A 14,447-nucleotide genomic window follows, 5' to 3' on the forward strand; every position below is an offset into this window, starting at 1 on the left:
TTGTTCCAAATTTTGGCATGAACCCAATTTGTTCTTTAATTATTATTTTATTGTTCTGTATATAGTTGGTTAGACGTTGTTTTAGAATTGATGTGAATAGTTTACTTAATGTGCTCAGGTATGTATATAGGATTATATTCAACCCATATGCCGCGCATGCGCATCACTGCCCTATAAATATATCCAATGACATAACCTGGGGTCAAATCCCATGTTCTAATTACAACGATTTCGAAAAATACAAAATGAAATCACCAAAAATAACATCTAATTGCTGTTAACTTTCACTGAAATAATTAATTGTTGAGATATGACATCAGATGTTGCCACTGTATGCATAAAATGCGAGAACCTAATATAAGGTTAAATGTCAGGTTTGTGTGAGGGCGCTACTCAACCAGGAAGTTATAGAATTCGCAATGGGGACTTCACCTACGACATGTTTATCATTTTCGGTGGTTTGTCGGATCATCGTCAAAGGTATGTATTGGTTACACCTTTTACTCAGAACACAGTAGTACTCTAATTTTGTTTATAGATTCGCTATTTTCACTGAGTAGATTCGGTTTATCTCTCGAAGAATTAGTGCTACCGTCAGTGTCAAGTCGAGCTTTACTGTTTAATAGTTTCTGTGACAGAATGTTATGTTTGCACTCGATTATTTTAGTGCGTTCCGTCTGTTTTGCTAATCATGCTCCTCTTTCTAGCACCTACAGCTATTCCACTATAAATGTTCCCCAATAAGATAAGATAAGATAATTCTTTATTACAATCTTATAGAATGAATTACATATATGGGCCTCCACATGGGTAAAAAATAATATGGCTTCTTCCTGTGACAAAATTGTCACTATTTTGGATGTTATTTGTTATTGTCTAGTCATTTGTGTTTGTAGGTGATAGTATTGTAAAGTAACTTTATTGAATAAACTCATCATATAATCTACGAAATAGTGCTAAGTCTGTTGCTTAGTAACTAGTGTACAGGTGTACATGAATCAGGTCATAGTTTGATTTGCAGTGTGCTGGTATGCGAGTGTGTATTGGAAGTTAGTGGTATGCACTTACAGGTGGGTGTATGGAGGTTTACTAGAGTAGGCTGGAGTGATGAATAGAACTGCTTTTGTGATGCAAAGTAGGTCAGTGTGCTTGGTAATTCTGCAGTGTGATGTGGCTAGTTGTCCATCAGTTGTACAGGAGTGAGCATCTACGGCAATTCTACTCGTGGTGCCTCGTAATTTTACTATCAACTGGCAAGGCGTTGTTCAGGCTTTGAGTTGGTGGGAGTCAGTGGTAACTTCGCTGTATTTGGTCAGCCAAGTATATAGAGTAGAGGTCTGCCAAATTGGTTTTGCAGCTTTGGGATATTCCTGAGACTCCGAGATTCCACCCTTTGGTGAGGGAGATGGACAGGACGCCAGCACATAGAAACTATGACTTGTGAGTGGTGAGCCGTCGTGACGCATGGAGCATGGAGCGCAGTCTGAGTGGAAGGCTGTGAAGTGGAACTCTGGATTGTGTGGAGTGAAGCAAGTGTCAAGCAAGTGAACGTTTGAACTTACCGGGCATTAGGACAGTCTGAACTGGATGTGACGTGTTCATGAGGTCTAACCGGTTGTATTACCAACGTGTAATGCTAGTTCTTAATTTACTGCTTGTATTTATAACGTGTATGCTTCACGCATTATTGAAATTTTGATGAGCGTGTAGTCTAGTTTGTCTTATAATTGTATGCCATTTTATGGATTGTGACATGTATTAATATAACTAGTAATATTTCCCTTGGTATCATTCCATTGGGTATAGAACTCACTGCTAGCTTAATAAAGCGTATTAATTCTGAACCGCACACTGGCGTGATTTCTGCTTGTTATTTTATTGCATGTGCTGCCTGCTAGAAAAATCTGACACTTCCCACTTCACTTTTTATGGGTTTCTGCAGTTTCACTCTTCACATTTTATAAAAAAAATCAATTCACTTTATATAAGCATTCAATTATTGTACTAATTAATATTACTCAGTAACTAGAAACTTTGCATTTCAGATACAATGATTTATTTCATTACAGATGTTATCAGGGTGAACAATTTTCATACTAATAAAGCACTATAGTACTGCTGTTTCTGTTAGTCCCCGATTTGAATTATCAGTAGTCAAAAAACCGGCATATACAATATACCTTCTGTGCATCCAGTCATAACTCAGCTATATATTGTCTTGTCATCTTAGGCACATACATATCATATTGAGGACATGATGCATGTGCAGGAGTTAATGATTGGACCAAAGTTGATTTATATTCTGAGTTGGCAAGTAATATTATCAATAATCATTAATACTTATAATAAATTTCAAAACAAGAATATGATAGTGCAATAAACTAATTCAGTGACATGATAAGCTTAAATCGCAAATCATGTTACAGAAGAAGAAACTTGAAAGTGACCTACTCAATTGCAAGTTTCAACACTTGATATTGTTTTATAATTTTGTGTCCCCAGGGAATTACATTTGTAGTCTACATGTATTTATATCTGAGGTTGACCAAAATTGTTTTTGACAATATATTCCCCAAATATACATGTTTGAAAGCCCAATTTATAATCAGATGCTCAATAAGAGCTATCACTCTCAAATACATTGCATCAAATCTTTTACTGTAATTAAGCTCACACAAGTCCTAAATATCAATTTTGACAAAAACTGACAAAAAACGCACCAAAAATACATATTTCAAAGCCCAAATTTTAATCAGCACTGAATCTCACGTGACTTTATAAGATATATTACTCTCAAATACACTGCATCAAAACCTTTCATGTAATCAAGCTCACAAAGGTCCAAAATATTAATTTTGACCAAAAATGACAAAAAAACACCAAAAATATATGTTTCAAAGTCCAAATTAAAAAAAAAACATATCATAAAAACTTGTGTAATTGGGCTCACCAAGGAGTACTTAAGGTAGCGAGAGGGGGAGAACTAGAAGAAAAAACATTTTTTACAAAAAATTTGGATTATGAAACATTATATTGTGTACTTTCTTTATCTTTGGTCCAAATTTACTGTGCGCAATGCATTTGGTGCGTAATTTAAGTTTATTCCCAAAAAATGTAGTTGGTAGTAAACATAAATGAAAGTGACCTGGGCTCATATTATAGTCAGCCCGCAGAGTGGTTTGAAGAAAAGTCTGTCGACAGTTACAACAAAAGTTCTGAGTGATTGTCACGGTGACACCGACAGTTCAGACAACGACAGCATCGAGATGGAAATCCTAGATACAGACACTGGTTAATGGTAGAATTACAGTCTGTAAATAAAATTGGCAGTGAAATATTGATGTGTCATTATTGTAAAAAGGGGAATGTCGTTTTGGCTGCAAACACGAACATCCGCCATGGCTGGGGAGCCATTTTCACTATAAGTGCATGAATCCAAAATGCAACTTCACGACTGACATTTTTCCGGCGTCAAAAAGGAGTGGACATTTCTTTTGATGTAAACCGTAAGTTAGTGATTGCAGCTCATTGCATTGGAAAGGGTCGTCGCGCAATGCGTAAATTTAGTAGTTACATGGAATTACCGCCTCCTCTGTCTGGGACCACTCTTCAATACCATCCCGCTCGTGGTTCTCTGTGAGCATGGCCAACGCTACATTTCGGGAGGAAAAACAGTGCTGACTTGGAAATAATTGATTATAATGAATCCAATAAGGGTACACTCTCCATAGGCAGAAAGATATGCAAACATATCTGTACTTAAAGGCATGTATATCCCGTAAGTAAATATATGCTGTCATGATGGCCCGCCCTGTGTTTAGAGAACCGATTGTACTGTTGACACTGATTAACATAACAAAGGGGCTTGACAAAATAATTGCGCGGTACGCCATTTTGTTCAAGTTAGCACACACTTTTTAAGAAACAACCAACCATGTTTTCACGATATAACTGTCCTCGCAGATCTGATACTTGTATATTTATAAAGTATGATGGGAATGGTAAGCATTTGGTAATTAATTAGCTGTTTATAAGTGGACAAATTCGAAGAAACATTTTATTGAGTTTTTATGGAAACTAATTTTTGACTATCATAACTATTGAAGATGTCATTTTTTAACACTTTTCTCTGAGCGAACGATGTACAAATTCCACAATCTATTCGCCACAAAATGGGCTCAAATATGATGTCTCATGGATGTTTATGTGAGCCCTTGACGTTGAGTTACGGCCTTGAGAACATGAAAATTTAGTCTATAAAGTTCAACAGATTTTATCTCCAGAACTATGAGGCACATAAAAATTCCGAGACGAATTTTCAAAGATCATATAAAGCAACAGTGAGAAACATAGAAAAAAAGGAACACCGAGAAACGGCCAATCCCGCAAAAAAACTCTATATTTAGGAGGTTCCCCTGAGCAAATATCAATACGAAACATACATCACCACGAAACATACATGATCGTATTCTGCTATATCTCAGCTTTCTGAAAACATATACATTGTCATAACTACATGCTCAGTAACTTGGCGAGGAAAGTCCTAATCTCTAACTTGTATTTCTCTTCTCGCTACCTTAAAACTTTGGAACCACCTATTCAAAATATAATCTACAAATGGTCACAAAATGTAAATAACTGGTTATTAGACAGACAATATATAGCACAATAGGGACACAATGTTTCTGTTTCTACAGCTGTATTTTATGGCTTGCAAGAGGGGACCTTGAACTGTGCTGGCTGTGCTTGTGACTCCTATGGTGGTGGTGTTTTTCGTTTTTCTTCCTCCTACTTCTTTGGTTATTTTCTTCATCCATACTTAACCTGAAATTACACATTTTATGTATTAATATAATGTTACAGTCCCCTGTCCAATATTGGGAAACTTTTAATACACTCCTTACGCACGCTCTTGTTGACTGAAATAAATATTTGGTGGCTGGAAAATACCACCTAAAAGTGCACAGATCATCACCAAAACATCACCTGAATGTGTAAATAAGTTGTCTTAGTTAGTACATGCATATCCAAATACGAGACAAAATATCATTTTCACCTCAATGTTTGCCTCAAAAGACCCCTAACTCCCCCCCCCCAAATCATATGTAATGCACAAGGCAAAAAGAACAAAAATTTCTTGTTTTCGGTAAACCTACCTAACCATATTTTCGAGGAAATCCAAACACTTATTTTAGGCAAATTAGCAGTTTTTTTTTTATTTTATGCAAATTATCTATGCTCATTCCGACAGAGCTGTGATTAATTTTAATTAATTTTACTGCCTATTTACTGCCTACTGTCTATTGACTTTGTCATTTTGTAAAAATCTATCATTAAAACCAACTTGGATTTGAAGTTCGACCATGATTATACATTATTACGATTATTGTATTAATCACCAAAGAGTGCAATGAAAAACAAATTAAAATAAAATGAAAACCCTACCTAATTACCCAGTTGTCATGGCATTGTATACTGTATTAAACCCATGGCCAGATGGCATTAATCAGTGACAAGCGTTTATTTCATATGGCCAAACATTAATTTCACGGTAAACAGAAACACAACCGGTCATTTGGGATGTCTGCAAACTGTAATGTAACCATGCAACCTGATTCGTTCTGTGATGCCAAGGATGAAAATAACGACCAATCACAGTGGGTGATTTGTACAACACGGATAGCAGGCAGATTTGCTTTTCACCTCTCCATCATTCATGCATCGGCCATGTGGGGCAGTCATGTTGCCTATGATTATGGATGTCGTCGCCAGTGAGCTCTACTAAACAGTGGGGGAACAACTGTAATCATTTGTACCATAAACGTTCGGCATATTTGTTTTTAAAGACCGTTGAAGCAGTGTTTATTTTTCTGGTCAGGCGATCGATTTTTCTCTCGCCCGATTTGCCAAATCACAGGCCCTGTCCAGTTTTACAGAAAAACTCAAACACATGGCTGAGGAAATAAACAGCAAAAAGAATAAACAAAATCAGTAAACTAACCTTTTTATGCGTAGTCATGTAGTACTGTCAGTGCTCGTCAGTCGTTCCGAGCACCAGCTCGTCTGCAAAATTGTTCCGTTTTAGACTTAACAGATATGGGCAATCGCGATAGACGTCAGAGCTTCTTCGTTACATATAATATAATAATGAATTTATTGCATCCTTAGAAATAATTTCCATTGGTTGAACAGCAATAAAATGTTAGTAATAAAGTACAATACATATAAAACTAAAGTAAAAGTAAAATGTCAGTTATTGTTATTTTTGATTTCAAATATTTTGTATAAGTATTCACCAACTTGTCTTATTAGTACGTCTTCTCTTGAACTCATAATATATTTAAATATCTGGTTATCACTTTTCAATTCTTCTGGAATACTGATATTATTAAATAGCTTTTGTCTTTCTGTTTGGTACCTAAGACATTCCATGAAGAAATGTTCAGACAGATTCTGTCTTCTAAAGGTATTTTGGGTTGGGTATGTCTACCCTTCTCAATGTCTAATACATGACTGCTTATTCTGAAACGAGTCAATAAGATTTTATGTTTCAGATTACATAAAAGCAAATATGGTTCAAAAGTGTACGAGTCTTTAAACTTAATACATGCATTCTGATTGGTGTAGAGTACTTGACCGTCATTTGACAAGCGAATAAAGATGCGGGTAACATATTACGCTTTTAGTCCCTTTTATTACCAAGCAAGATTTTGTTGTGCAAGAATCAGCGAAGCCGGCGATGTTCGGCAATGTATGCCATGTATGATATTTGTATCACTTCCATATTTATAAGAAATTCACTTGAGTTTCCTAATTTTATAAAATAATCACATCGATATTCACTTTCTATAAATCAAACAGGTCAGTTTTACAATTTTTATAAGATTTTCACTTCGTTTTTTTACAGTTTTTAAAAAGCATCACTTCGATTTTTACACCTTTTAAAACGGGTACTTCGCACTTCGTTTTTTACCCATGTGGAGGCCCATATATATTTTGGTTTATAAAATGTAAGAAAGGTGTTAAAATAAACATAACAAATTAGATATCTAAAATCTACTAAAACATAGTTACATGTAATAATGTAAAAAATGCCATGAGCATCATTAACACAGCATATAAAAATGGGTGGTACACAAACGTGTTACCATGGAAACCATGAATTGAGATTTCCGAAGCCGTTTAACCCTATAGTCACCATTTTAGATTGAAAATTGGAGAATGTCTATAACAGATTTATGATTCGATATTTACTTTTGATACTAAAGTTGTTTTTCCCATTTGGACTTTCAAATTACCCATCATGTGGCATAATTTCCAAACAAGTAGATAAATTCCTGTGTAATATAGTTATATTTAGTGTATCCGCACTTGCAATGAAAACTTACATGGTCTAAAAACTATAACAATAATAACATTGTATTGTGGACACACTGATATTGATGATTTATTCAAAATAGCGAAAGTTGACTGATTTTTTACTCATAAAGAAAAATGTACTGTTCACCTTAAAACCCAGTTAGCACTGTCACTACAAATGTACTTTCCATTTACTGACATTGATGTCTGTCACATGTCAGCTCAAGGTATTCACACACCTTCATATCACCAACTTTGTGTCTTCAATTTTTAGGTGAAATCTTCTAATGTAATGGAGTGTCAAGCATCTTCTCTCTCAAAGGGCAAGGATGGTTGTAGGACTGATTATATACCTGGCCAGAATGTATCTATAGGAGATGATTCTTGTATGAACGTTCCTGAATCCTGTCTGCTTCCTCCACCATCTTTCTCAAGCTCTGGAATGCCAGCCACATATCCACATCCTCCTCCTGGTTTTGAGCTATTCGAGACATATAATACAGGCTGTGACTGCTTCGGTGCATGTACATGTAGTGTTGGTAAAACGCAAGTTCAACTCCAATCAAACTCATCACAGTATGACATTGTACAACCTCCGATACATCCAATCAGTCAATTGCACCAGGATATGTTGAATTTGAATGTTTCAAAGCCAAACAAACAAGCACCTGCAAATGAAACACCTGGAATATCCAGTGAGGGTACCATAACATCTTCGCCCCTAACATGTACATCTATAGCCCAGGAATTATTAGGCTGTGAGGATGCATGTATGACAGTTCTGCCCTCCAACCCAAAGGCAGTAGACCCAGTGAACATGTATACTCACAGCACACAACTAAACAGCGACGACTGCGTACAGCACAGAAGAAGAAAAAAATCGAAGAAAAAGCATCGTGTAGCAGATTCAAAACCACATGATTTAAAAAAACCTGTGCGGCAATCTACTCAGCAAACACTGAAAACTATAGCAAATAGTCTGCTCATTGGTGAGGAACACTTCAAAGATGACACAACAAAAGAAACCAAGCGCAAAATAGCAAGTGAAATAGGTACTCTTGCTATGACTCCTAAACCTCTAATTGCTCATGAGCCGGCAATAGCTCCTAACAACCAGTGCCTTGATATACAAAAGAATAGTCAGCAAATACGTAAGTTATTATTTTGAAAGAATAATAATTTATTAAACACAAAACACAAACTTTACCTATTTCTCCATATTTTAGTGGAAATTTTGACAATTGTTGAATTATTCTAGAGGAATACATATTGAAGCAATTCCTAACAATTTGTGCCTGTATATATCGTATAACTACAGTGACCCCTCGCTAAGTCACGCCTGTATATAAAATATCATTGAACAACTTTTTTGATAACATAAAATCTTTTTGAAATATTTCAATAATTAAAAACCAATAGTAAATTACTTACAAATCATGGTGGATTTCACAAATTTACAAATTTGTGTACGTATTAATTCAGTAACATTGACATTATTTAAATTCGGATCAATGAGCACAGAACAGACAAGACCACATTGTAAAAGTCAATAGTACCGGTAGCTGACGACTAGTACTTTAATATCACGTCTCCAACATACTGTTTTTGTGTGCACGTACTATGTATATTATCTCTCAAACCCCCTAAAATAATTTATTTCTAAACTAAAATATATTTAATGAATTTACCATCTGGGGGAGAAGTTACCATGCTTTCCATTCAATATATTTACAATCTATTTCCAGGACCCACTGTTGCATTAAACCCGATGTATATCACCATCAACAAACCATTAACTATAAATCAGCCTGTGACCATCAACAAGCCAATACATGTGACAGATTCAAGCAATATCAATATTGGTGAACATTCTACTATGATCCATGAAGCTCCTCCTGCACATACATTAAACCAACCGACTTATCCAAACCGTGACGATACCTCCCCGCAAACATGTGCTACTGAGAGTACAACAATGGGTGGTGATAGGTACCAAAACGTATTCGGTAAGTATTTACTCTTATTCATAAACTGAAGGGAGATTCCGGCAACAAATAAAAAAAACATTGTGTGGAAGTTTGTGATAATTTAGTGTAACAGTATAAAAGAATAGAACATTGTCAACATTGTATTCTATTTAAAGGTGCAGCAGTTAAACATTGCATATCAGAGCTGCAAGACCACTATAAATGTGCAATATCCAAGCTACAACCAATACCATGGTGTGATTGGCATGAAGTAAAGCTTACTGATGTTTACACTAAACTAGAATTAGAGGAACGAGAAGGTGTATTCAAGTAAGTCAAGTTCACGACAACAATAACAATTTTGAAGTGTTTGTTGTCGAAAACAAAGATAATACAACCCATAATGTATACTTACTATAAACACAATCAAACATGTTGTTTTTTGTTACAGGCCCATCGAACTGGAAAAGATTTTTGATAACAATTTAGATTCCACAAAATTACCAAAAAGAATACTTATCAGAGGAGATCCTGGGATAGGGAAGAGCACTCTATGCCGAAAATTAGCCTACGATTGGGCAACAGGGGCCGACTATATGGTGAATCACTTTGATGTAGTACTTTTAATTGAGGTTCGACAGATGACAGGTACTATTAAAGACGCAATAAGTGATCAGTTATTACCTCATGATATGAAGGACGATGTAAGAAAAAACTTTTTTGATTTCATTCAAAATCACCCCGAGAAAGTTGCTATAATTCTTGATGGAATAGATGAACTAAACTCTAACATCAGAACTGACGTCAGAAAATTGATAAATCGTAAAATCTACAAGCATTTAACAGTTCTTGTGACCTCACGTCCAGACAAAGATATGTATATTCCACAATTTTGGTATGACAGGTTCATTGTAAACAAAGGTTATACACTCGAAAATGCAATTGATTTCATCCACAGATATTTCAAATACAATGTTCAGGAGTCAAGTTGCAATGAGCTTGTTGATGGGATTCGCACATCTTTGTATCTGCAGGATCTTGCCACCAACCCTCTCAATACAATTCTTCTGTGTATTATTTGGCAAGAAAATAAAACAATGCCACAGACAAAGCACGAGTTGTTCACACTGTTAGAGTATAGTATAACAAGAAGATTCTGTATGAAAATGGGGATAGAAATGAGTGGTAATGACATTCCCGACGAATGCCAGACGCTCTTGCATGAAATCTCTGAAATAGCATTTCAGGGAGTCTTGAAACAATTGTATAGGTTTAAAGAAAGTGACCTACGCAAACGATACAAGAATAGTCTATTTTACAAGATGGGATTTATGACTGAGGAATTAAGTACTGCAATAATAAAAGCCACCACATTTTTAGTGTTTCCACATAAAACTATACAAGATAGATTTGCAGCCAGGTATTTAATTAGCCTTCCTGCTTCGGAAAGACAATGCCACATACAAACTCTAGCAGAAAAACCCAACTCTTATAATGTTTTGGTACATGCCAGTGGATATATGGAACATAATGTTACAGACATAACTTATCTTGTCGAGTCAGTTTATAAGTTTCACAAACACAAATTGTTTGCGATTACATATGAAACTGACACTTCTGATGATGAACAACCCATAGATGAATGCATATGTCTAATTTTGGAGTGCCTATATGAATCAAAGTGCAATGCACAATTGGCAAGCAAGTTATCAAATTTTATCAAAACTAACGTCTGCATATCACTGTCTGCATCTAAAGCCAGTACACTTTATGCATTTGCTTCTATACTCCAACACGATTCATGCAGATTTAAATCTTTGCATGTTATAATAAGTGAACTAGATCACAGCAAATGGGAAATACTTCTCGTTGGTATAGTGAAAAACCAAACCATTAGTTTATTAATACTTGAAGGATGTTTGTTATCGGGAATAGATAAACTCTTCAGACTGAACACAAATATCAAGAGGTTGAAGGTTATTATTAATAAATACACTGACTACTCTACCCTAGAGCAGCTAAAAATAATACGTGAAAATCAAAACATAAATAATGTTCATCTCAACATTTGCACAGAACTAGATCATGATGGGTCCCAAGTTTTGAGCAATGTAATACAGTCGGGTGTAATCAACCAACTGAGTCTGACATTACTCTGTTATCAGTCGCAGCAGTCTGTAATAGTAGGTAATGATGTCATGTTGCCATTATGTAGTGGTTTAGAAACAGCACCATTCAATTTCAGTGATTTGTCAGTAACTGTGGAGGGTCCTGAAGCAGAGTCATTTGGTTTACTACCCCCAGTCATGTCTTCCTTGCGAAATAACTCTTCATTGCGTAGTTTTTCTGCAAATTATACTGCATCATCTTCTGCAAACAGCATTGGAGAAGAAATGAAAAAGGGAATTGTCCATCGAAAACGTGTCCTGAAATTATGGGATCACTGTGAATACATAGCAAAATGTCTGTCAGGTTCATTGATTGCGTCTAAGATTCGGGAAATATCCCTAAGTGATATATGTTTTGTGGATAAAGATGCATTGGTTTTGAGCAAGGGGTTATCACAGTGTAAATGTCTAGTTAGGTTCAATTTGACTGGTACTAATATACTCGACGAAGGTGTCAAGCATGTATGTTTTGCTTTACAATATCATACACATTTGTCTGAACTTGTTCTGCGGGATAATTCGTTTGGTGATGATGGCATTGGTGCTGTAATCGACCTTTGTTTTGATAGGGCACTAGAAATTGTCGATTTATCGTACAACATGTATGTCACAGAAAAGGGAGCTGAGCTTTTTGGGCAATGTGTGGCTGGTATGAAATCAGTACAAGCATTTGGTCTGTTGCACGTGTTATGCTGGAAGGTTGGTGGTCGTTCCTCATCTCTGGGGGTATCTAGTATAAAGACAGCTTGTAAACATGAGCATAGTTGTTGTCACAATTTCTTAAGCGTGTTGCCTAGTGTATCTTCTTGGGGATTTAAACTGCTTGACCCCGAGCGAAGATCTCATGGATTAACAAGGCATTATGTATATGCTAATGATAGCGGTGAGGACAGTGACTGTGATGAAGATGTAGAGTGGTTTGATTGCAAAAGTTACTGATGCTACTAACCAAAATAGAAGTGAATGATTATTAGAGGGCTTATACTGGGTCATTTACACTGTCCTTGTTCAGTAGTAAGTACATTGTTCTGTTACAGCTTTAATCCATCAGTTGTATTTGAAGCTCCTTTCACCTGAGAAGTAGGGTCACACAATCATAGCGCTGGTATCCATGTATATGTCTTAGTAGACAAATTGCAATTATAAATTAATGGCATAATTAAAAGGAAAGAAAAATAAAATATAGGAATCTTCTTTTTTCCAACTATTCAACAATTGGGTACATAAATATTATCAGCCCAATGTTACGTTAGTGGTTTTCATTCAACATGAGTAAACCTACATTATAGAATTAAAATCTCTCTCCAATTTTATATCAACATAGTGCGATCATATTGCAATCCTTGAACAAACAAGACGTGCATGTAGAATTAATTGTTCAAGTACGGTGTCTCAAAAACTAATCATCACATTGAAACTTCGTACATAAATGGCTGAAACAGTGTGCAGATGTGAAATTTATGCTTGGTATTAGTTATTTTATATATTCTTTTAGAAAGTCTAATGTATGATTTTATTTCGTATACATTATTTCCAACTCATTTTGTAACCTTAAAACATGTAAAGTTTTTCAAAGCTTAATCTTTCAAATAAATTTAAACAAGACATTGAATCTACTAAATGCTAATTTATGGTGATTAAACACTTTTAATTTCAAATATATGTGTATTTTTAAATTTATAATGAGTATCATACAATGCATTTGAGATGAATGCACTTTGAGAGCTTCCATTTTGAAAAAGCTGGTTCAAGTTTAATGCATTATGTAAAGTTTTATCATACTTAACAAATTATGAAAATGTACCTTTCATTGACGAAAAGTATGTTCCATTCCATTCCTGTCTCACACATAATTTCGCTTTATGAATATTTTGCTATACAGATTTATGTTATTTGCAAATTATCAATATGTGTATTTGCTTTTCACAGAGACTGGATAATTTTAAGTGATTACATAAATATTTCAGTGAAAACTAGACATATTTTAATTTACATAACAATAGACTTCATTTACATAATTTGAATTGTGAACTTGTATGACTACATTGTTTATTTTGATGGAAATAAATGTGAATGTTCCTTTACAAATAATACACATGAGGTTTTTTTTTTAAATAATAAAATAATAGTTTTTAAAAGCGCTACATCGTGGATATGGGTCTCACATCGACGTATTCGACGTGTGTAAAATACATTGTTTGTTTACATGTCCCATACCGGAGGGGAGAAGGTAGATTTTGAAAAATATAATCTGCATAGATAAAAATTCAAGAAGAAATTCTAACGCTGTTATTACAGAAAATAAAAAAACAAAACAAAAAAAACACGCATAGGCATTTGATAGGAAAAGCTAATAAAAATATTTACAACAAATATAGTTCAAAACTAAGCAACAGCTCTCTGTGTTATCTTGGTCTTTTTTTCATGAGGAACGTAAAATTACGGTATCAACGGATACAGGAAGTTTGGTTGTTGTGCACCTTTAAAAAGACGCGATTGCCACATTGTATTATGGGATATACAGAGACTTTAGTGTTTTTTATCTAAATAAGCAAGTATCCCCATAAAGTGTAATATTGGGTAATCTTTCGGGTAGGGGGGGGGGTACTCTCATATATAGTTGAAGTATGCGTGTATGAGTCGCTGTTTCCCCCCTCCCCATTTTCATGATCGAGCCATTCTTTTTGACCCCCAATTTTACGATTTTCGGTTATTTTAGCAAACTTTAGGCCATTTATTTGGTGCCATTTTTTGAGTCAAAAGCGTCATCATCGCCGTTTTTTTGGGGTCTAGTTATCAACCGGCAGCAGTGACGTATTTTGAGAAATTTGTCCTAATATTTTCCCAAAATTGCTATTTTTAGAACAATTCCATAGAGCACAATGTTACAGAAAAATTTTATTTTTCGACACTTTTTAAAACCAAGATTTATTCAAGAAAACAAAAAGTACCC

The 14,447-nt window shown here is 35.1% G+C and overlaps 1 protein-coding gene across 1 annotated transcript; it reads left to right on the top strand.

Annotated features, from left to right (window-relative positions):
- Positions 1 to 415: 415 nt before the first annotated feature.
- On the top strand, positions 416 to 13,585 carry LOC144359433 (uncharacterized). Its single transcript, XM_078012603.2, has 5 exons — positions 416 to 480; positions 7,634 to 8,510; positions 9,105 to 9,365; positions 9,503 to 9,656; positions 9,778 to 13,585. The coding sequence occupies exons 2-5, from the start codon at positions 7,652 to 7,654 to the stop codon at positions 12,431 to 12,433; spliced, it is 3,930 nt and encodes a 1,309-aa protein (XP_077868729.2). The 5' UTR covers positions 416 to 480; positions 7,634 to 7,651; the 3' UTR covers positions 12,434 to 13,585.
- The last annotated feature ends 862 nt before the right edge of the window (positions 13,586 to 14,447 follow it).

The sequence above is a fragment of the Saccoglossus kowalevskii genome, chromosome 15, assembly GCF_978046115.1.
Source record: "Saccoglossus kowalevskii chromosome 15, keSacKowa6.1, whole genome shotgun sequence".
Classification (NCBI taxonomy): domain Eukaryota; kingdom Metazoa; phylum Hemichordata; class Enteropneusta; family Harrimaniidae; genus Saccoglossus; species Saccoglossus kowalevskii.